The sequence below is a fragment of the Euleptes europaea genome, chromosome 12 (assembly GCF_029931775.1).
Source record: "Euleptes europaea isolate rEulEur1 chromosome 12, rEulEur1.hap1, whole genome shotgun sequence".
Classification (NCBI taxonomy): domain Eukaryota; kingdom Metazoa; phylum Chordata; class Lepidosauria; order Squamata; family Sphaerodactylidae; genus Euleptes; species Euleptes europaea.
Window position 1 is genome coordinate 57,539,437 of NC_079323.1, and position 21,891 is coordinate 57,561,327.

At 42.4% G+C, this 21,891-nt stretch overlaps 1 protein-coding gene across 2 annotated transcripts in view; it reads right to left on the reverse strand.

Moving 5' to 3' along the window:
- TIAM1 (TIAM Rac1 associated GEF 1) overlaps positions 1-21,891 on the reverse strand; it is a 175,210-nt gene that overhangs the window by 85,033 nt on the left and 68,286 nt on the right. For both annotated transcript variants that reach the window (XM_056858306.1, XM_056858305.1), the window contains exon 3: positions 16,242-17,215. In XM_056858306.1, the coding sequence (XP_056714284.1) occupies positions 16,242-17,204 (963 nt within the window). In that variant the 5' untranslated portion in view covers positions 17,205-17,215. The remainder of the gene's footprint in view (positions 1-16,241; positions 17,216-21,891) is intronic.

Genomic DNA, 21,891 nt, shown 5'->3' on the forward strand with positions numbered 1-21,891 from the left:
TTTTCCACTTAAGTATTTTTTGAAAATGTTATTTATTTCTTATAAAAATTAAATGATAGCCTTATAGTTGTGAGTGGGCCCCCTTTCTCTCCTGGCAACCAATATTTTTAGACCCCGTCCGCCATTGCTGGCAACATCAAGGCTGCTAATACACGAGCATCCCCAGAAGAAAGTTTGAAGGATTTCATTCAAGAAAAAGGTTTTAAGACTCAAGCATGTTTATTGATTTTAACTATTTTCTTAGACTGTCTCTGTTAAAAAGTCGCCAATTAAAATAAAGTTTCACCCATATTCAGTTTTATTACAATTCTTTAGAAGGTTGCCAATCTACAGGCGGGGCCTGGAGATCTGCTGGAATTACAATTAATTTCCAAACTGCAAAGGTCAGTTCTGCCAGGGAAAATAGCTACTGTGGAGGGTGGACTCCATGGCATTATACTTTGCTGAGCCCCCTCCGTTCCCCAAACTCCACCCACCCTAGACTCCACTCCCAAATCTCCAGGAATTTCTCAACCTAGAGTTGGCAATCCTAATTCTTTACATTCTACAGATGTATGATTAAATGAGTTTCCTACATAACAACTGATATTCTGAATAGGATACAGGAAAAGTCAAACTGGGATGAAATTAATAGGCCCTAAACATGCACAGCATTTTCCTCCTTAAAATATATATATATATATTCTCTCTATAAATCCTAACAATAGCCTTGTAAGTGCCCTCAGCGCAGAAGAAAGGGAGGACACTAACTTGTTTTGGTCATCCAGTGTATTTGTAGATTTAGTGACACGGGCACTAAGAACTTGCCAGCCTGCATGAGCTCACTCATCGCCATGGCACACACAAGCAAAGACAAAGATTTAGCCCTGGACAAGATCCTGCCACAGAAATAGATTGCCAACAACGACCTTGCTTAGCAGATAGGTTTGTTTTTAAGTTACTCTGGAGTGCTGGAAGTAAACAACAAAAGTGCCTAAGGGAAGATAACACATAAGGTGTAAATGCAATCTTTGTGCAAAGCCTTCTGAAATGTTACCAATTATAATACTCCTAGAAATGAAGTTAAAGCCTTCGCTCCACCAGCATGCCTCATCTCTACCAGCACCTATGTGTGAAACTCCACAGCAACCATATGTCTGCTGCATAACAGCTTCACTTCCTGAAGGTTCACCTGAGGGTAATCTTCAGCTTGTCTCAAGTTCTTGTCTAGTAGAAGGAACAATTAAGGAGCTGCCAAAGGTTAAAATACCTAACTTATCAAAACACGGATTCTAATCCATAAGCAATGTGAAGTGGAAAACAAGCAAAACAATATGTTATTTTCTCTCTGAATTAGTGTTCAGTTGAGAATGTGGTCTGAGTGGATCTGCACAGTATGATGCAGAGAGAAGCAGTCATGTGATTGTTTCAGGACAATCCTGGCTTGCAAACCACAGTTATTATGACACCAAAAATCACTGTTATTCAATTATCTGCACATACTAAGAACTCCTACAGCAGGGGTGGGGAACATCAGGCCCGGGGGCCATTTAAGGCCCGCGAAATCATTTGGTCTGGCCCTTCGTGGTCCTGGCAGATCTCTAGCTCAGAAGGATCTAAGACTGGTGATCTGCCCCCTCCCGCGGACAGGAATAGCCTCTATTCCAGGCAGATGTTTGTTTTGCCGAGAAAAGGAACCTTCCCCCCCCTTGCAGAAGAGTCGTTAGCTATGGAGCTGCTAGGACCACCCAAGAAACTGTGTTAACTCTTTCCCACCCAGGCCATGGAGAAATGTATTCCCTCTGTACTACAAGAGGGCTGGGGGTGGAAGTGGCAACAATAAAGGGGTTAAAGGGGGCAGGGCCAGAATGCACACATGGGGGGGGAGTTCTTAGCTAGTGTGTCCTCATTTCATTCCTGCAGGCGGAGGTAGCAGGAGCCAGCTGTAGAATCCGGCCCTGACCATGCGGAGCAGGAGCAACTCCAGTGTGCGGCTGGACGGCTACGCCCGGCTGGTGCAACAGACCATCCTGTGCCACCAGGTGGGCGAGTGTACCACCGGTTGGATGCCTGCCTGCTTGCCCGTGCGGGGGGTCATCTGGGGCAGCTGCCTGCTTGGGGCTTGGTCGGCTAATTTTTAAGTTGATAATTTTGTATGGCCCACGAATGATGTTATAAATATCCAAATGGCCCTTGGTGGAAAAAAGGTTCCCCACACCTGTCCTACAGCAAGGCTTTTTCTCATGCTGAGAGGGGATCAGGCGTCCTGACACTGGTAACAACAAATGAAGGAGTTCAAGTCTTAAGTCATGACACTAGAGTCTACTTTCCCCATCCAGTGACCACCCTGCTCTCGACAGCCAGAACAAAGTAACCCTCCCCACTCTTACTGAAGGAGGGTTTTTCCACTGTGCCAGGTATAAAATGCTCTACTCCCTTCACACCAGGCATTGAGGAAGGAACAAACAATGAATGGGACTCATGCTGCTCTTTTCCTGCTCCGAAGTCTGGTGTAAAGTGTTAAGACTGATTTTGCCTGTTTCCCTGGAGAAGGGTCTGGGCAGCCCACAAATGCATGGATATCTGTATCAGATGCATACCAAACATGTTTTGTTAAAAGTAGGTCATCACTAATTAATAGTTTCACTCACATGCAAGCAACATTTTTCCAACTGGATATGTGCTCTCTAGATGCCATAGAAAATTATTTTTCTTATGCTTTATTTGTGTAAACACACACACACATATATGTGTGTGTATATAAATATGTATGTATGCACATGTAGAATTCTAAAATAGAATTCCTCTAAAATATTTCCCAGGGTTCTCAAAACTGTTAGTTAGAGCCCAATTGAAGGCAAATAACCACCCAGTATAGCAACCCAAATTCACAACCAAGTTCAGAAGCAAACCAAAAGCTAGATGAGTCATCTCACCCAGCATCTAGGAGCCAATAGGCTGGATCCAAAGAATCATGAGCAGAACTCAACTCATGGAATGGATCTTTTCCCATTTTAATTCAGTTGTAGCACCTTACCTCTGGAACGCCTTCCAGCTGAGCTTGCCTGATCCCCCAGTGGGGACCCAAAGCAGCTTAAACATTCTCCTTTTCTCCATTTTATACTCACAACAACCCTGTGAGGCATGTGAGGCGGCATGTGTGACTGGCCCAGGGTCACCAGGCAAGCTTCCATAGCCGAGTGGAGATTCCAATCTGGGTCTCCCATATCCTAGTCTGACTACGCCTCACTGGTTTATATGATTTTAACTGTACTGTTTTGTTCTGTGACCAGGCCTCGGAAGAGACAGAATATACATTTACTAAATAAAGAAACACATGCATTGTCACCACTCCCTTTCTGTTCCAGGCATCTGTACACACCCAGAATCTGCTCTCAGCCTCAGGGGCAGATCGGGACATTATAAGAGCCCTGGAACAAGACAGTCTGAGCAACTCCAGTGGGGCAGCCCTGACTCAGCCCTGGCTAGCTGCGGCTCAGCCGACTCCTGTTGCCAGGGCCCAGGTCCAAGCCAAGAAGCTCTTGCAGTGCCACAGGGACTCAGCTCAGCTTGCTCTTTACTGCTGCTGCAGCCTACCATAAACTTTCACAGAAGCTTGCCCCTGCCTGCCCCTCCTTCTCCAGCTGTCTATTCCTCATCTAGCTGGAGAAACTAAACGGCACAAATGTGACCTTGACTTTGTGACCTATTTTGATAGCCCAGGTAAGACAACCAGAACTCCCAGTGATGAACAATGGTCTACCTTTAATGCTGGTCTCTATGTGCCAGCTAATCTTTCTACACATTGGACAAAGTCCAGCCAGTCTCGTTAATACTAAGAGACCCACGGCCCGTTTTGTATGTTAAATGTCTTAGGTGCACCAAAATGTAAGTATATATCAAAAAATCTAAAATGTGAACATGGCAAAACATTTTTGCAAAGACGTGGGTGCACTAAATATGAGATAGACAAAACGCAGCAGACTGCAAAGAAATATTTTGAAATGAAGATTTCAAACAAACACTTCTCTGGAAGGGTTCACTGTTGCGAAAGGGCGTGAAGAAACTATTATATCCCACTGACTTAGAAGGGTATAGCTCTGCCTAGGATGGCACTGCAAATTACTCATTTTATACAAGCATGTGCACTTCTTTTTGGTTTTAATGTATGATATTACCCTACACAGTCAAAGTACAGCCTTTGGATTATGCAGCAGGATGGTTTTAGGAGAATGAACAGCTGTTTGAGCAGTAATTAGAATAATTTGACATTCTTTAACTGATCCAGAGAACTTTAGTTCTCACTCTCCTACATTTTTCAAAAAATGGGATCAAATATATATAGTCACAGAAGAGCTTGGTTGTACAAAATAATATATCAGTGATTTCCCTCTTCCTGTAGCTAACACTGTATTTTATGTTATTTTTCAGTATTATTAATATGTTATTTCAGACATATAAAATACACATGATGCTATTGTATATGGCTTCGAGATAGTAGCAATTTTCATTACATTCAAAATTAATTGTTTTATCAAAGTAGGTTCTCCCTCGGGGGTTGGATGTTATTTTTGTAGTTACAGCTTAGGTTTGCCTGCTGGACTCTATCATAGGGTCACATTCACAGCAGCTGTCACAGGACCTCATTGCAAAACACTCTCCAATGACAAATAAAGGAAAATCATCCAGCCGAGAAATAGAACCGGCCTGGATTTAATATTTCAGTTGCTACTTTGGTCTTAAATATTTGATATCCAGCATTTATTTATTTTTTATTTTTTTGATGCAGGGTTTTGTTTGGAAACCAGCAAATATCTAGAGGGGATGGAACATAGGGGGCATTGTCAAGCGATGGTGTGATGTCACTTCCGCAAGTGACATCACACAGAGTTTCCAGTGATTCCTAAAGTAGACTGACATCACTCCCAGGTTTTTACTCGAAGTGACATTGTGGTCATTGCCTGGCAGCGGATTTTCTCTTCATTATTTTTCTCCTGCCAGCCATAGGAGTAGTGGCAGGAAATAAGAGCCAGGGGAAATCCCCTGCCTCCACCAGATACCTCACAAGCCTCATTTGATGCCATTTCATAAATTTCATTATAGTAAATTTGTTAGAGTGCTTTGTAAACAGAATGGGATAAAAGAACTTTAGGGGTAATTAAATAAAGAAAATTATTTACTGGGTTCCTCCCACAGAATGATGCTACCACTACTCACTGAGTACTCAGAAATGTTGATAAGGGTTTTGAAAATACAGTGGATACGTGAGGAAATATAGACATTATTTTCCACAAAGCATCATCAAAACTATATCTGAAGTTACTTCATTTGGCATATAATGAAATAGATTTCCATGAGTTGCAGTACTGCCAAATGGATGTCATGTGTGCTGTTCTCCCCGTCTCTCTGCCCTATCAGACAGTATATCTCATCTGCAGAAAAAAACCAGATGTATATTGCTCTATATTGTATGAATAAATGTATGAAACATATGATTCAGGAAAGCCCCCACATTCCATCATTCTGCAGCATGTGCAAAACAGAAGGGCGTTTTTAAGAGATTAGAACTGTAGAAGAATGGTGCCCACGAGGGTACCTTCATAATGAAATAGGATTGTCATCCACTGCAATGATTATTGTAATAATCACCTACTTTTATTGTGTTGTCCTATATCTGGTAATACATTTTCTGTATTGTTTATAGCATACCTTGTCTTAGATAGTTTGTTGTTCACATTGTTCTCGAATTCCGTAATCCTAACTGTTCTGCATTGTTCATTGGTTGTTTTGTGCTTTCTGATAGCTCTATTATACATCCAGTAATACACCTTGTGTCTCAACAAAAAAGGTGAAATATAAACAAAGTAAATAAATAAATAAACTGGTAGCAGTTCTCCAAGAACTCAGGGAGAGGTCTTTCCGAACCCTTTAGCAGCAGTTTACAAGGATTGAACCTGATACTTTTCTGCATGAAAATTATTTGTTTCACCACTGAGCTGAGGATCAGTGTTTCCTATATATCATTTTAATACCTGGAAGTAATTTAGTTTGTGCTAACTGCAATATTAAATGGGGGAGAAATATTAGAAAAATTATCATGAGAAATAATTGAAATTCCAATTTACTTGTGAATAGGGTTGCCATTTCTTTTGTTACAGCAGGAGATCTCCCACCAGCAGCCACTGCCTCCCGCTGCTGCCTGGTAGCCTTTCTGGTGAATAAATAGAGCAAAAATTGCCATTATGTCAACTTCATCACATCATTCCTTGGGGCAAATCTGGAAATGACATCATGTTGTTCTAGGATTCAATAGAGTTCCTGCTAAATCCTAGAGCAACAAGACATCACTTCTGGGTTCATCCCGGAAATGGCATCATGCTGTTGATGTGAGCGCCTCCCTAGGGGCCGGCCAGTAGCTACCAACCCTATTTGTGAAGCATACATAAATGTAGAGCAAGCAAAAAATCAATACAATTTTTATTTGTCTTAGCATGCTAGTATCTAGTTTTTCAGTTTATACTGGACTATATACAAGGGCCAGTTGTGCTTAATTAGATGTAAAGCAGATGTGGTAATTTATGCAATGTTTAATGTTTATACAAATGAAAGCCACATTCATTTCAAATCCATTATCTTGATCCCCTATGGTATCTACGTACTTAATTCCCACTCTACCATGATGCTTGCTGGGTGACCTTAGGCCACTCACTCTCAGCCCAATCTAAATCACAGAGTGGTCGTAAGGATAAAATGGAGAGGGAGGAAAAGAATGTACAGTGCCAACTTTACTTGAAAATGTCTGATTTGTTCCTATCATTGGTGATGGTGGATTGGCCTTTCTTGCTTCCTTCCCCTCCCCCTTCAACTCAGTCATAGCATTTCCCCCTCAGCTTTGCAGCACATACTGGTTACATGTAGATGGTTCCCATCCCTAGGTATGCGTGTGCCCTGAGCTTGCCACATTTGTACCTTCCAAACCCTGACAGTTCTATCTGGAGACTGAGATCTGAAGATTCTCAAATTTAACGGAATCCTCTGAATCATGTATTTCATTACATTTCAGTTGGGTGCAGAAAAATATGGAAAGTGGGAAAATGTTCAAGACAAGCACAGCACTGGATGTGCTAAAATTAGACTGGGTATGAGATACTAACGCCCTGACCTGGATGGCCCAGGCTAGTCTGATCTTGTCAGATCTCAGAAGCTAAGCAGGGTCAGATCTCAGAAGCTAAGTTAGTATTTGGATGGGAGACCACCAAGGAAGTCCAGGGTTGCTATGCAGAGGAAGGCACTGGCAAACCACCTCTGTTAGTCTCTTGCCTTGAAAACCCCATAAGGGGTCACCATAAGTCGGCTGCGACTTGACAGCACTTTACACACACACATGAGATGCTAACAGCTAATAATCACGTGAGCTACAACAGTATGTTCACGGATGGTACAATGTGTTTGGGTTGTGTTGTTCTATAATTTCTACTCACTTCAACAGGATGGGCAGAGGCAGTGGCGGACTGGGTCTAAAAATATTGGTTGCAGGGAGACAAAGGGGGCCCACCCACAACTAAAAGGCTATCATTTAATTTTTATAAGAAATAAATAACATTTTCAAAAAAAATACACAAGTGGAAAAAAGGTACAATTAAAATTTTAGTTGCATACAGTAATAGTATTTTATACTGTATTTTATACAGTAATAGTATTTTTCAAGCTACTAAAAGGTCATTAACATTTTTAACGTATTGTCTAATGTTTCAGGGGGCCCACTTCATCAGGGGCCCACAGGGCCCACTTGCCATCGGGCAAGCTGACACCCTGGCCAGTCCGCCACTGGGCAGAGGGCAAGTTCAGTCAATTTTGCTCAGCACTACTCACTATTCTGATTTGTCCCTATTTTCCATGTGCAGATGCAGCAGATGACAATTACCCTTTCCAAGAATCCCAGCCCTGCACATTTACTCAGGAACAATTCTGTAGTACTTGCTTCTTAACAAACAGGCTTGGGACTGCATGTCTTCAATTTATCAACCTTTACTTGGAAATAAATGTTATTTTGATGGAACTTAGTTACAATATGTATGGTTAGGATCTCAGTGCAAGCCCCAATGTGTTCTGCCCTAGTATTTTAGCTCTAATTGTTGCCACTAAATACAATTTAATTACTATGTCTGTAAACCCTGGGGATTAGACTATAAAACCTCTTAGGAAAGCTAGTCACTAGAGGTACACAGTGCTCCCAAAAAACCTTCAGTGTTTCTGTACAACTGGGAGAGGTTATTAGCATTTCAAGACTTTGCATGTCCAGGATTCATTATAAGTCTGCCGTCTTAGTAGCAGATTTCTTAACACTGACATCCACCTTTTGATAAACAAAGTTCCATCTTGTCCTTCACAGACAGAAGCAGACTTGGAAAACAAAGGCCGTGAATATCTCATTTGGAAACCTATTTGTTGGAGCTGAGCAGGGGAGCGGGCAAAGCAGGAATTCAAGTAAAGGCTATTTGACACTGAACGTCAAACAGACCTCTCGAACTCCCCAGCATTTATGGCACCTGATAGGACCAGATTTGTTCTAGCACCAGCTGAATATTTATCCCTGTTGTGTGTGTGTGTGTAAAGTGCCTTCAAGTCGCAGCCGACTTATGGCGACCCCTTTTGGGGTTTTCATGGCAAGAGACTAACAGAGGTGGTTTGCCAGTGCCTTCCTCTGCACAGCAACCCTGGTATTCCTTGGTGGTCTCCCATCCAAATACTAACCAGGGCTGAGAGGTGGATAAATATAGGAGGGCCTTAACGTTGGCAAAATGTTCAGCCCTACCTTCAGCAATTCAAGAAGGTAGATATAAGAAGGTACCAAAATCAGAGAGACTCTGCCCCTGCAAGTCGGGAGAAATAGAAACAGTTGAACATGCTTTCCTTAAGTGTCCCTTTAAGGAGGAAGACAGACTAAAGTTCATAGCTCCCTTACTCAAAAAAACTACTGCTAGCTCCGAAGAGGGAAAAACCAAGTACTTACTTTGGGAGGGGAATGGTCGCTAGATTTTGTGCATTTATTTGTAAGACTCGCCACTTAAGAGTGGGACTCAGAAACTTAAATGAACACTAATCTTTTAACCTCTCGCCATGCATGGAATTTTATATTGTCATAAGGCAGAATTTCCCAGGCGTCTTTTAATTTTGTATTTTATAAGAGTTTATATATATTGTTGTCTGGCTTGTGCTGTATTAATAAATATTCAATCAGAAACCTAAGCAGTATGTAATTAATGCAAACAGCTCTCACAGTTATCCAAATACTGTGGATATGTGCTCCTACTTTCACAGATAAAGGTTTATAATTTTATTTGGAATGTAGCCGTGTCCCACCTGCTCCAGAAGACATGCCAGTAGGAGGCGACCTCGCCCAGGCACCACTGAGGCAGGAAGTGCAGCCAGAGGCTGTAGGGAAAGGCCCCAGCAGCAGCAATAATAGGAGGCTCAGATTCCCCTCAATCACCAGCCCTCCCCACGAAAGAGAGGGTATTGGGGGAAGCCAAGGTCAGCTCTTCCCCCAGAAATCCTTCTTTAGGCCAGCCGAGGGAAGGCCAGGGAGGAAGGTCCAGTCCAATCCCATGAAGGCATGGGAGAGGCAACTAGCAGGACAGAGAGTGATCAGGGTGAAGGCAACGCCCCCCTCCTTGCCATATTCTGAGGGTCTCTCTGGAGTGAAACCTACAAAAATGACACACTGGAGGATGCTACAGTGCTGGACGTTGTCCCAGTGCTGATGGAGCCTGACAAGTCATTAATTTTGCAATCTAAACAACAACCTAGGAAACTGCTCCTATCACCCTCTGTGATATTACTTCAAGGAGGATTATTGGGGAATTGGCTACTAATTGCAGAATGATAATTTCAGCTCCAAATCCACTAAAAGTTATTTTAAAACGCTGGAAAGATTAAAGGTACTTTATTAAAATCTGCTTTTTGGGAGATTCAGGTGTAGTGTTTGATGAATTTTCAGAAACCTTTGATCAACATGGTCCACTTTGGGACAGGCTAATCAGGGTTCAGCTTCTGTAGGCACATTTACATTGGTTTTTGTATCCATTTAACTGTCATAGTTGGCCAACCCATCTTCGCCCAAGAATCATGAAAATTGTACTTAGTAAATATGGTGACGTCTTTCTGTGAGAGGTCTCTGGCATTGTCCCAGAAGTCCCCAGTGCTCCCTAGTTAGAGGGAATGACTATTAAGCCAGTTTAAATATATTGTATGGCCATGCTGTATGTCCCTCTCTTCAAGCAAAATCTGTACTATGCTTAGAGAAACAGCAAATGCTGAGAAAAACATGAGGTGCACCTACCAGAAAACAGATAATGTAATATTTGGCTCCATCACCAACTTTCACAATAACTGCACCCTTGCCCCTTTACAGCTTGTAAAACCTCTACCATAGCTTTATTTGCACCTGTGCTGTACATTTTATTCCACTTTCCATCCAAGGAGACCAGGGTGATATACATGATTCTCCCTTCCTCATTTTATCTCCACAACAATTCTGTGAGGGAGATTAGGCTGAGGGGCCTAAGGTTACCCAGCAATTTTTATGGAAAAGTGGGGCCCTGAACCCAGGTCTCCCAAATTATAGTCTGCCACTTTAACCATTACACCTCAGTAGCTGTCAAGGGGAAAGAATCTGAAAAAGAAGCCCAGCAGATAGCTGCTCAGATTTTTATCTCTCAATCTAGTAAATCTCTCAATCTCATCCTTCAGGGTAATATTTATTTAGTTGGTGGGCAGAAAAAAAGCAACAGATAGCACCAAATTGGATGGCACAATCAGCTCTGATGAGTGTCTGCGGGGGCTAGTAGGATAGAGAGATTCTATATTGCTTCTATATACGGAGTTCCTATGCTGCCAATTCCAACCTTAACCAGTATTAAATTGCTACCCAGATTGAGTGAAGAGAACACCAGGCCATTAGGAAAAGCAGCAGGGTTCATGCCCAGGAACTGATGCTAATGCAGAAAATAAAAGCAAAAGCACCAGCAACCCAGTTTCCTTAGGGCAGAACCCGCTCTGGCACCAGCATGCTAGTTCATAGGTCAGTACAAAGGCTTTTTCGCCCTTTCTAAGACCTTACCTTCTGCCTCACTTTCTTCTCTGCATCTTCTGGCCTCCCACTCCTCTGCCCACTGCCACTCAGCATGGCAAAAATACCTGAAAATTTGCCATTGCTTCCAGTAAATACCCAAAAGTGATGTCACCATGCCAAACATGGCCGTCTATGGTAAAACAATTAAAAGAGTTTTGGGAAATCCTAGAGTGTCACAGTCAGCGTGGTGATATCACTTCTGGGTATTCACTGGAAGTGATGTCACGGCATAGGCATAATGACATCACCTATCCCCACCCCCTCACGCTCCCACTGGTTGCCAGTCCCTGACTGGTCAATTGATTTCATAAGACTCCATTGACCAGGCCTATAAATCTTTCCTTAGATGGCCCTGGGCATATTCCACTATTTTTTTCACATTTGAAGGTTACTTAATCCGTTGGACAGCCTTTCCTCCTCCTGTATCATTAAGGAAAAAAACTTGTACAAATGACTCTTTGTAGAGACAGGCTACAGAGTTCCACGCAGACAAGAATGAGACTAAGAAGAAGCTAGATAAGTAACCAGTCACTGGACAAGGAGACAGATAAGTGGGGGGTTGAGGCAACATGGTGCAGCACTGCCCCGTACTCCTTCATCAATCAGACCACCTGAAGCCAAGATGATCTTGTTTAGTGCATTTAGCATGGCATCCTAAGGACATTTTCATGGGAACAAGCCCCACTGAATAACATGAGACTTACTTTGCAGTAGATCTACTCCTTATCTTGCATCTAATCAAATTCAAAAGCCAAACAATATTCCTCTCTCTTAAAAGTGAACTCAATATTAAAAATGAAAATGCTGTGTGGGTTACCCAATATCCACTTCTAGATACTAATCGCTAGTACATATTGACACTAATTATTTGCAAAGCACTTCCAATTAATGAAAAGCAACTCCCAGATTTAAGCTTCAATTTTAAATACTGGATGCAAAGAACCATACAAGTTATACTACTTGGTCACAAAAAACTAAAGGAAAACCAAAGAGAGAGTCTACTCAGATTTACACAAAACATATTTCACAAGGAGAAAAGGGAACATTTGTTTTGGCTAGATTTGTGTACCAAGGTTATGAACACAGTTCAAATAATGGAACAATAGGTTCTGGGTTCAGTTTAAATTTGAGTTCATAACCGAATGCCTCCAGGATCTGTTTCAGAGGCAAATTCTTGTTCTGGAGAATGATGCTTCTAATCAGTGCATTAGCTGGGACAGTTTTGTTTCACACCTGGAGAAAAGAGCACTTCTGGACATATCTTCTTACCTTCTGTCATGCATAGCAGCAAGGAGGTAAAGCATTGTGGATCTAAAGAACATGACTCTGGAGAAAGACCAGCATTTTAAGTGATCTTTTTATTTGTTACTTCCTCTTTAGATTGGAACTAAGGGCAATGTAGCTCTGTTGATTTTTTTTTTTAAACTGCAGTAATACCCAGAAAGGCTTCTTGGTATATTAATGGAAAGCTAAGAAACAAAGGGGTAGTAAAAAAAAAAAACCAAGAGGCAAAACAGCCTTGACGTTTTACCAAATATATTGCTCTCCAAGGAGTACACAGAAGGGTATAAACTGCAGCTTATACTGTGTAATAATACAGCTCAAGAGAAACTGTGCTTTCGGTGTTTTATTTTTTGAAGTCCTCTCTCAAACAAGCTTGCCAGAATGGTGAAGAAATATTCTACCGATGCTACATAAGTGTCCTAAAAAAAAACCCCACAACACTGATTTTAAAAAGAGAGAGAGAGAGAGGGCGCTTCGGCTGTGGGAAAACAGCAGCATCTGTTTCAGAATGTCATTTTTTATATTTAGCAGCGGCACATCTTCACGGATCAGGCAGTCAGCTAATCCAGAATCCCGCCTCCAGTTGCCTCCTACAAGTTAATACCAACTGATGCTGCTCATTTTGGCTTCTCCCCTCCATCCAGTGAGCACCTCTCACTAATGTATTATGCTAATAGATCCCAGCACCACCTACACGTACAAGATGCTGTAAAGCTGACAGGCTCACAACGTCCAACCTAACTGTGCTTAAGAGCAGCACTCAGCCAAAAAGTTCAACATCCACAGTGCAATTCTGCTGGTCGATCACCCTCTCTATCCCATCCCCATACAAAATGCTTTTCTTTTTCTGGGTCATAAGATGTAGCCTGAATCCTCTGCTACAGACGTACTAAAACGGAACATGTAATAAAATCAGGGAGGTCACTGAAGCGTGCTGTCTAGGGCCAGCCTCGACCTATTTGCTCAGAGTTTTGCTTGGATTGTTCAATTTCATTCTGCCGGCTACATTTCTTATCAGATGTTCAAAGAGGGCAAATAGAGAATGCCGAGGAACATTACAGCTTGCCTTATGGAGCAGTCGCGGCATGAATCCTTCAAGACAAAAGCTACAAAGATTTTATTAATTGCATATATAGTTCAGCAGCAGCTGTGTGTTAAGTATTTCATGAATATAGCATTAGTTTAATTTTTGTTCTAGCTCATTCCCCATTTATGATTGTATGGAATGCAGCACAGCACAGCATGACATGCCTAGCAACTCAGATACATTAAGCAAAAAATTATACAATCTACTACTATAATAGTGCCTTAGTAAGACCTTCTGAAGGTGCTGCCTTGCAAGCTAGATCAAACTTGCTCTTACCCTCGCATTCTCGGTTTTTGCTCCCACCTGGTGGAGCAGCCTGCCTGACAAAGTCAGGAAGGCTCCCAGACATCTGTCATTTAACAGAATGTGTAAAACAAAATTTTACAAAAGGAATTTTGTGTAGCTTTTATGTTTGTAGGAGCCCCGTGGAGCAGAGTGGTAAGCTGCAGAACTGGAGTCAAAAACTCTGCTCATGACCTGAATTCGATCCTGATGGAACTTGGTTTCAGGTAGCCGGCTCAAGGTTGACTCAGCCTTCCATCCTTCCGAGGTCGGTAAAATGAGTACCAAGCTTGCTGGGGGTAAAGGGAAGATGACTGGGGAAGGCAATGGCAAACCACCAGTAAACATAGTCTGCCTAGTAAACATCGGGATGTGACGTCACCCCATGGGTCAGGAATGACCCGGTGCTTGCACAGGGGACTTCCTTTACCTTTATGTTTGTAGGATTTTTAAATGTAATGTTATTGTATCATCAGTTTTTGTATTTATTGCATTTTTTAAAAAGTCTGTAATTGCCTTGAATTTCTGAGACTATTTATCTTACTGTACTGTTTTCCAAGCAGAAGAATGCAGGTCAAGGGCCAGTATTCACATAGACAGCATTATGGAAACACATTCTTACTTTAATGCCAATTTTGATCTGAGTTATAATAGGGAAAGGTGTAGTACTTCCTACCCAGTTGAGTAGGGCATGGTGACTGTGGCTGAAAATAGCACATCAGATACAATTTCCAACTTCAAGATATGTGTTAACCCTTTCTCTACGTAATTAAAACTGACAGCAGATCACAAGAAGCAGCATCCTTACACACCTAAGAAGCACCATCCTGCAAGGTTTCAGTGTCTGACTTACATCCAAGAAAACACAAATCTAGGACCAGAACCCCATATCACTGCAGCAGCTGTAGCCAGGAAGGACTGACAAGGCAAAGGAGTACGAAGAAAACAAGGCAGAGAGGAAAGCATGGAGGATAGAAATAGGGCAGCAGGAATTGTTGGCCACACCACTTTTTCGAAGTACTCCATTTCTGATGGCCTAATTTTCTTTCTGGCTGGAGATAGGGCTGTTGAAAAAAAAAAAAGGTTGAATTTGGATTCGGCAAAATTCGGCCCGTTTTTAATCGGGCCGTGCCGAAGTCCGAACTCCCCCGCTTCGGATCCCCGAAATTCAGGGGGATCCGGAGTTCGAAGGAAAATTTGCCCCCCCGCGCGCCTTCAGGGGGATTCCCTGAAGGCGTGCGGGGGCCCTTTAAACAGATCTGCGCCTCCCAGCTGGGAGGCGCAGATCTGTTTAAAGGGCGCCCCAACAAGCCCCTCTGCGCTGTCTGCGCAGGCAGCGCAGAGGGGTTTAAAGACCCCCCCGCCCGCCTTGCCGGGACTCCCAGGAAGGCTGGCGGGGGGTTGTCAAGAGCCTCTGCGCTCTCTGTGCAGAGAACGCAAAGGGGTCTAAAGACCCCCCCCCAGCTTTGCCGGGACTCCCGGGAAGGCTGGCGGGGGGTTGTCAAACCCCTCTACGCCCTCTGTGCAGAGACTGCAGAGGGGTCTAAAGACACCCCCCCAGCTTTGCTGGGACTCCCAGGAAGGCTGGCGGGGGGCTGTCAAACCCCTCTGTGCTCTCTGTGCTAGGGGCCCTTTAAACAGATCTGCGCCTCCCAACTGGGAGGCGCAGACCTGATTAAAGGGCCCCCTCCCCGCGCGGGGGGGGGCCGAATCTGCCGAATTTATTCGCTGAACCCCCAAAGTCGGCAAATTCGGCTCCCCCGTTTCCCGTCTTTTTTTAGTTCGGTTTGTCCGAACCGAAAAACAGCCAAATCGGGGGAAATTCGGCTGTTTTTCGGTTTGGCCTGAACCGAATCAACAGCCCTAGCTGGAGAAAGTTGTTATTATTTTCTCCTTCATAGATCATAATGTATTCTTTGCATTGGCAGGTTAGTCTCATGGAAGACTCATTACCAATCATGATAATTAAGATAATTACATCATGGCGCTAATTTTTACTGTCTATTTTATGGGAAGGTTTGTGGTTTTTTTCCTGTCAAGAAACCCTCTTATGAACCTGAGTGGTTCCCTCTTTCCCTAATAGTTAATGTGACTCAGACAGCATCCATTATCACAGTGGTGTTATAAGAACATTGCTATTTGTTCTTGGAAAAGATAACAGAGAAACTAACAGTGCATTCCTAAGGAGAGTTACTCCAGTCTAAGCCTATTCATTTCAATGGGCTTATCCTGGAGTAATTCGCCTTAGGAATGCACTGTAATTCCCATTGGCTTTGGGACTAACAGGATCCGAAATGTCTTAGTTTTGCCTGTGCTTCTATTGTCACTTTATTGGAATGTAAGGATTTGAAAATAAACAAAAGCTAATCTGAAGCCACCAAAATAAAAAAGGGCTCTGAGAAGATCAACTAATTTGTAACATATCAGTAAATTCAGCAGTGCTTTTGATGTTTGAAATAGAATGTAGTTCTTTACCTGGGTAGTTTTTGCTCTTCTGCCACGCATACTGTTGCTATGGCTCATTTTTTGGTGAGTGATCCCTTCAGACAGGCAGTGAGATTTCCTGCAGGGGAGCGTGTTATAATTACTATAGGAGGGAACATTCTCCATTGTGGTAGGTGATGTATTGTGGTTCCCAATATCTGGGATATGAGATACTAAATTCCGACAGTACCCTCTTGGAGTGTTTCGTGGGCCACCATTTGTTGTAGCAGCTGTGTTTTGGGGAGAATACAAATCACTCATGGAATTGGCGCGCTGGCAGGTGACCAACGGCTGATGATTATTGCTGGCCTCTTTTCCACGATTTTCTTCACCATCCTTTTCCTCAGCAGAACATAAGATTTCTTCGTTGCTTGTTAAGTGTTCTTGACTGAGATCAGAAAGTGAAAATTCCAAGCTGTCCTCCCGCCAGATATCTGCAGATTTTGAACGTTTTTTCTTGAAGCTCATAGGCTCCAAGAAAGTGGTCCCATTTGTTGAGTATGAATGTTGCCTACTAGCTCCTTCAGGCAAATATCCATCCGCATAAAGCCTGCCTTCTTCTGAATTAGGCATACTCTGTATGGATGCAGCCATGTGAACTGTACTGCCGTCCATGCTGTGAGTGACCGAAGAATCTGTATGGTAAGAAACTGGCCTTAAACCTATGTCCACCCGGTCTACCCAGATTGGGCTTCCAAAATCCTCCAAGTTGCCTTCTTGGGTAAAAGGCTCCAGGCCATTTTCAGCTAATGACTGAGGGATACTGGGAGTACTACTAGATCTTGTGCTTACTTCTGAGTTCCTGTGAATAATTTTTCCTGAAGAAGCATGCCTGGTCCGTCGAGATGCTTTGTTTGAAAGACGAAGAGAGCGTGATGTATGTTTTCGTCCGAGGCTGGCATGTTTCTCTCCATAGAACTGATGTTCTACATTTTGACTCTCTGCATTGCCCATGGCTTTAATGACTGCAATGACAAGAAAACCTGTTTTAGAAATACAATTTCTACGAACTCTAGTCCTTCTGAGATTCTTCCTATCTATATACTTGAAGCCACTGACAAAAAAGTGCTGTTGTTTAACAATAGTACCATGTTATAAGCAACAAACATGCCATCATTTTCTCTCACATATAAACCTAGAAACCAGGAACTGAATTAAAACCAAAATAGATATAAACCGAGAGTTGAATGGGGCCTATGTATGTTCAAGGTATTACAGACTGCTTTTCTACATATAAGTCATGACTTGCCAAACAAGAGACTCAGGGATTAAATTGTTTAACAAGGAATGTTATCTCTGAGTGTTCGTATGCACAATTATTCATATGTCATCTCCACTGTGGTACTGTGCATAATTCAAGAGCAAAGTTAGTTGAAACCCATAAATGTTAAAACCATACAGATTGCACGGAAGAGCCCATTTATCATCAAAAGAGATTAAATCAGTATGTGTAACACTGAGATAAACTGTGTCCTTAAGGTAAATAATTAAAATAACCCTGTCCAAATAAATTTTTGTTTCTTTCTAAGAAAAGAAGGACCAAAAATAGATATACAAGATATATGCCAAAAAAAAAAAAAAACCCTCCTCTTCTGGCCCCATCACACGGCTCCCAAACCACAGCAGGGAACATCAGGGCCTGCCTTCCACTGGCGTTGCTGTCCTTAGGCCGCTATTGGCTGATGACATTGTCAGCCTCATTGGGGGTCCATGCTGGGGCTGCTGCCAGCTCCCTCTTTCCCAGCTCTGGCTCCGACAGCAGCTGTGGCAAAGGCAATTTCCCCAGCCCCAGGTAAGCACTGGCCTGGTGTGCTCCCCACTCTGGCTCCCCCTGCCCCAGAGGCTACCTCAGCGGTGTCAGGGGTAGGTCAAGTCTGGGTTGGGCTCAGGCTCCAGACAGGGTAGCAGCACTCCCCTACTATTTGACCACTCACTAGTAACACATATTACGAGGTATACAATCTCAGAGTATTTATGATGCAATCCTAAACAGAGTAACACCCTTTTGCATTTTAACTATTTGTGTGTGTGTTAAGTGCCATCAAGTCGCTTCCAACTCATGGCGACCCTATGAATGAAAGTCCTCCAAAATGTCCTGTCTTTGACAGCCTTGCTCAGATCTTGCAAATTGAAGGCTGTGGCTTCTTTTATTGAGTCAATCCATCTCTTGTTGGGTCTTCCTCTTTTCCTGCTGCCCTCAACTTTTCCTAGCATGACTGTCTTTTCCAGTTAACTATTAAGGATTGTCTAATTAGTCTTAATTCCCAATAGCCATTAAGAGATCCCCTTTTAAATTCATCTATAACAACATATTATAGCAGTAAAAAATCCTGATATTCTGTTCCACAAGTTAGTTAAAATGTCTCTATTTTCCAGTCCTCTTCACTGGGAAAGAAAATTCATTCAGAGTATACCAAGATAAATAGTTAACAAATAGCCCACCCAGTCATCCAAAATAATCAAATAACTCAAAAAAATAAATAAAGAAAATAGTATGTAAGGATCACCTGATTTTGAATATCCTTAATTATGCTTAGAAAATCTACATAATATGGTGCAAAACCAAGATGCTAATTTTACTTTTGGAGACAGAATTAAAGGCGAGGGGCCACAGACTTGGCAGACACAACAAAAAGACATAATCTTAAAAGGAGGCTCCCAAAATAAGCAGGAACTTATAAATTAAATCTTTATTTGGACCTAAGAAGACACAGGTTAGTTTGAAATTTGATTCCTTGTGCTGCATTGGGCCCCTGAGCAAGCAGTGAATTGTTTTCAAGGCCCATTCTATGAATACTGGTCTACTAATTGGGTATTATTGCTCAGAAAAAAGCAATGAGAATAAACTGGTGCTCCCCTAAAGCAAAGTTTAGAATAAAAATTGTTACTTAAGCATACATATAACAATTCTAGGTGTAAATGGAGAAAGCAATTGAGCCTCTAGAGCAACAAACGGACAATACGCATAGACTAATTAAAAAAGTCCAATAAAAACCTAACAAAAAGAAAAAGCAAGCCGGTGTACATCCTGCACAATTCAGGAACCCAGCAAAATGTGGGATTGGCCACATAATTCAGTTTCCTAAAAATCTCAACTTTATTTCTTTCTTAGCCTTTATGGTGTTAAAGATATCTTTAAAAGTGCCCGGTGAAAACCTACAAACTGCTAAGTAAGATTTTCAGTGTGCTGCATAGCTCTAGTACCTCCTACTAACTAAGAAGCAGATCAAGGCTGAAGATAGAATACAGATTGAATTTACAGTGCTGAGAATACACTGTCGTTCTACTTTTCTCTTTATATCATCATTTTCCTTAGCATAACAACAAAATTGAGCACTGATGCATCATTCTTGCTCCCTCCCTGTTCACTCATCTGCCCATCTGAGAAACAAGGCACTCTATAGTCAGCTGGGAGCAGCCCAACCTCCTTCCATCTCAGCCACCTGGCAGCAGGGCACATGGTCTCCCAAGTGGAAGACAATGGTCCCAGTAACCATGAGTAGGGATGTATACCTGGAGGGGAAGGGAGAAGGTATTTTTGATCCAGATTTCAGGAAGAGCATAATTACCAGTCTTTGATGATATGTGGGGCCCCCAATACCATTTCAGGATTTAGTTTCAGGTTTTTCTGGGATTTTGGAATTATTCAGGTCCCATTATTTGCTATGGGGGGCTTGGGGGGATGCTAGAGTGGTTATTTTGGAACCAAATGACATTAAGATTGCAGGGGACCTAGGGCTGTCTGTCCACTAAAGACCCTCAAGTTTCAAGCAAAGTGGACCAAGGGCTCCAATTCTACAGGCCCCTGAACAAGATGCCCTCAGCCATCCTACTTGTGGATAAGAGGAGTGGACTGGGAGGAGAAAAAAGACTTAGAAAAGGCCTTGCCCTCACAAAGAAGGGAGGAAGGAAGGAGGGAGAAGGAGCCAGACAGACCCTCAGCTTGCAGGGCCCAGCATCTGGCTCACCTGGGCTGGGGGCCGCCTTCCCCAGGCCAGGTGAGATATGTCCTGGCCAGGAGCGATGACTCCTTCTCCTCCCTTCCAGTGCTGAAGAAACTTGTTAAAGGAGGATAGAATCTTTACAATTTCAGTCCCAGATATTCCCAAATATTTCTATAAATATGTGGGATGCAGAAAACAGTATTCCCAAGAATCTTGAATACTGCTCCAGATATCCAGATACACCAAAATACTCAGGTATATATTTAGATTGAATATATCTGGGCACATGTCCCTACCACTGGGCAGATAAATGGAAAAGGAGAGAATGACACACCTGCATGCGATCTGCTGTCATGCGAGAGACAGAGAGTTGACAATGCATTCAGAGATCAGGGAGCTTCCTCTCTAGATTACAAAACTGGTCATGCAAAAGCCTACAGACTAATTTATACCAAATAATTCATGCTAATTTGCTTAACTCACAATCTACTAAAGTTATAGAGTTCACCTTTTCTTGGGATGGCATTTGGAATTCCACGGTGCAAAATTAATTTACTACACAGAACCTGGGAAAAGTCAGCAAAAACAAAGCAAAAGGGAGCGGGGAGAGACCTCTTTCTGAAGACACACAAATATTATCTACAATTGTAAGAAGGCTATGTCAAGAATGGACTACCAATGTGCCCTAACTATATAATTAGGCTCAACATGATTTTTCACAAAGAAATATCAGTTGAGCTCCAGAACAGTTCTCACATTCTCAACCCCTTTTATAGTTTATTTTTAAATATACAGAAAATAAACACTGAAATGGAGAAGAAAAACCATCCTTTTACCACTTTTTGACCATCCCAAGTTCAATTGCAACAGGTTAGTTAGAATTGTTTAAGGAGAACTAACCAGTGGCAAGTGATCTTGATTGTGTGCTCTCAACAGTTGAGCTGTGAGCTCCAGGCTTGGGAGTGCAGCTGGCTCCAAGGTTAAGTTGATCAGAAGTTTGTTATGACTGCTTGCGCTCCGTTTGCGTGATAACTGTAATCTATCATGGGAACCGGGCTCGGCCTGGTATCCAACTGTGCCTTTGTGATGTATATGTTCCAACCTGCCCGTTTCCCCCCCCCATTAGAGTCCTCGTACCTTTTCCTGTAAGTTGCTGCGATACACCTTAGGTTTCCCAAATAAACTGCTTCTTAGATGACTCTGTCTGGACGTCTGGTGATTGGGATTCAACAGGTGAACTCAGACCTTACATGAGCCTTGGTTTGTTCCTCTCTTGGTTTAGGAAAGGTACAGAGGCTTTTACAGTGATAAAATAAGGGAACTAACAAAAGGTTTTCCACTGAAGCAACTGAATCTCCATTTCACATTGGTTCTGATGGGTCATCTTCAAGAAGATAAGATTGCTGTTTTGAGACAGCTGGAAAAGAATGAGCACAAAGATTCATAACTACTGAGAAGCTACTAATTTTAGCATGACTTGATATAAAGAAAGTCATTCCCAGGACATGCAGCTACTTGCCCAACACTTAAAGCAACTGGATGCAATTTGCCAGTTCAGTAAATGCAGTGAACCCTATAAAAACATAAATAATGGACAAGATCATACAAAATTTAGAAAGCTTTCCCTCTTCTGCAAAACTAACCTAAGAGCAATCTATCTCAAGCAAAAAACAAAAGCACTGAAAACAGCTAAAAAA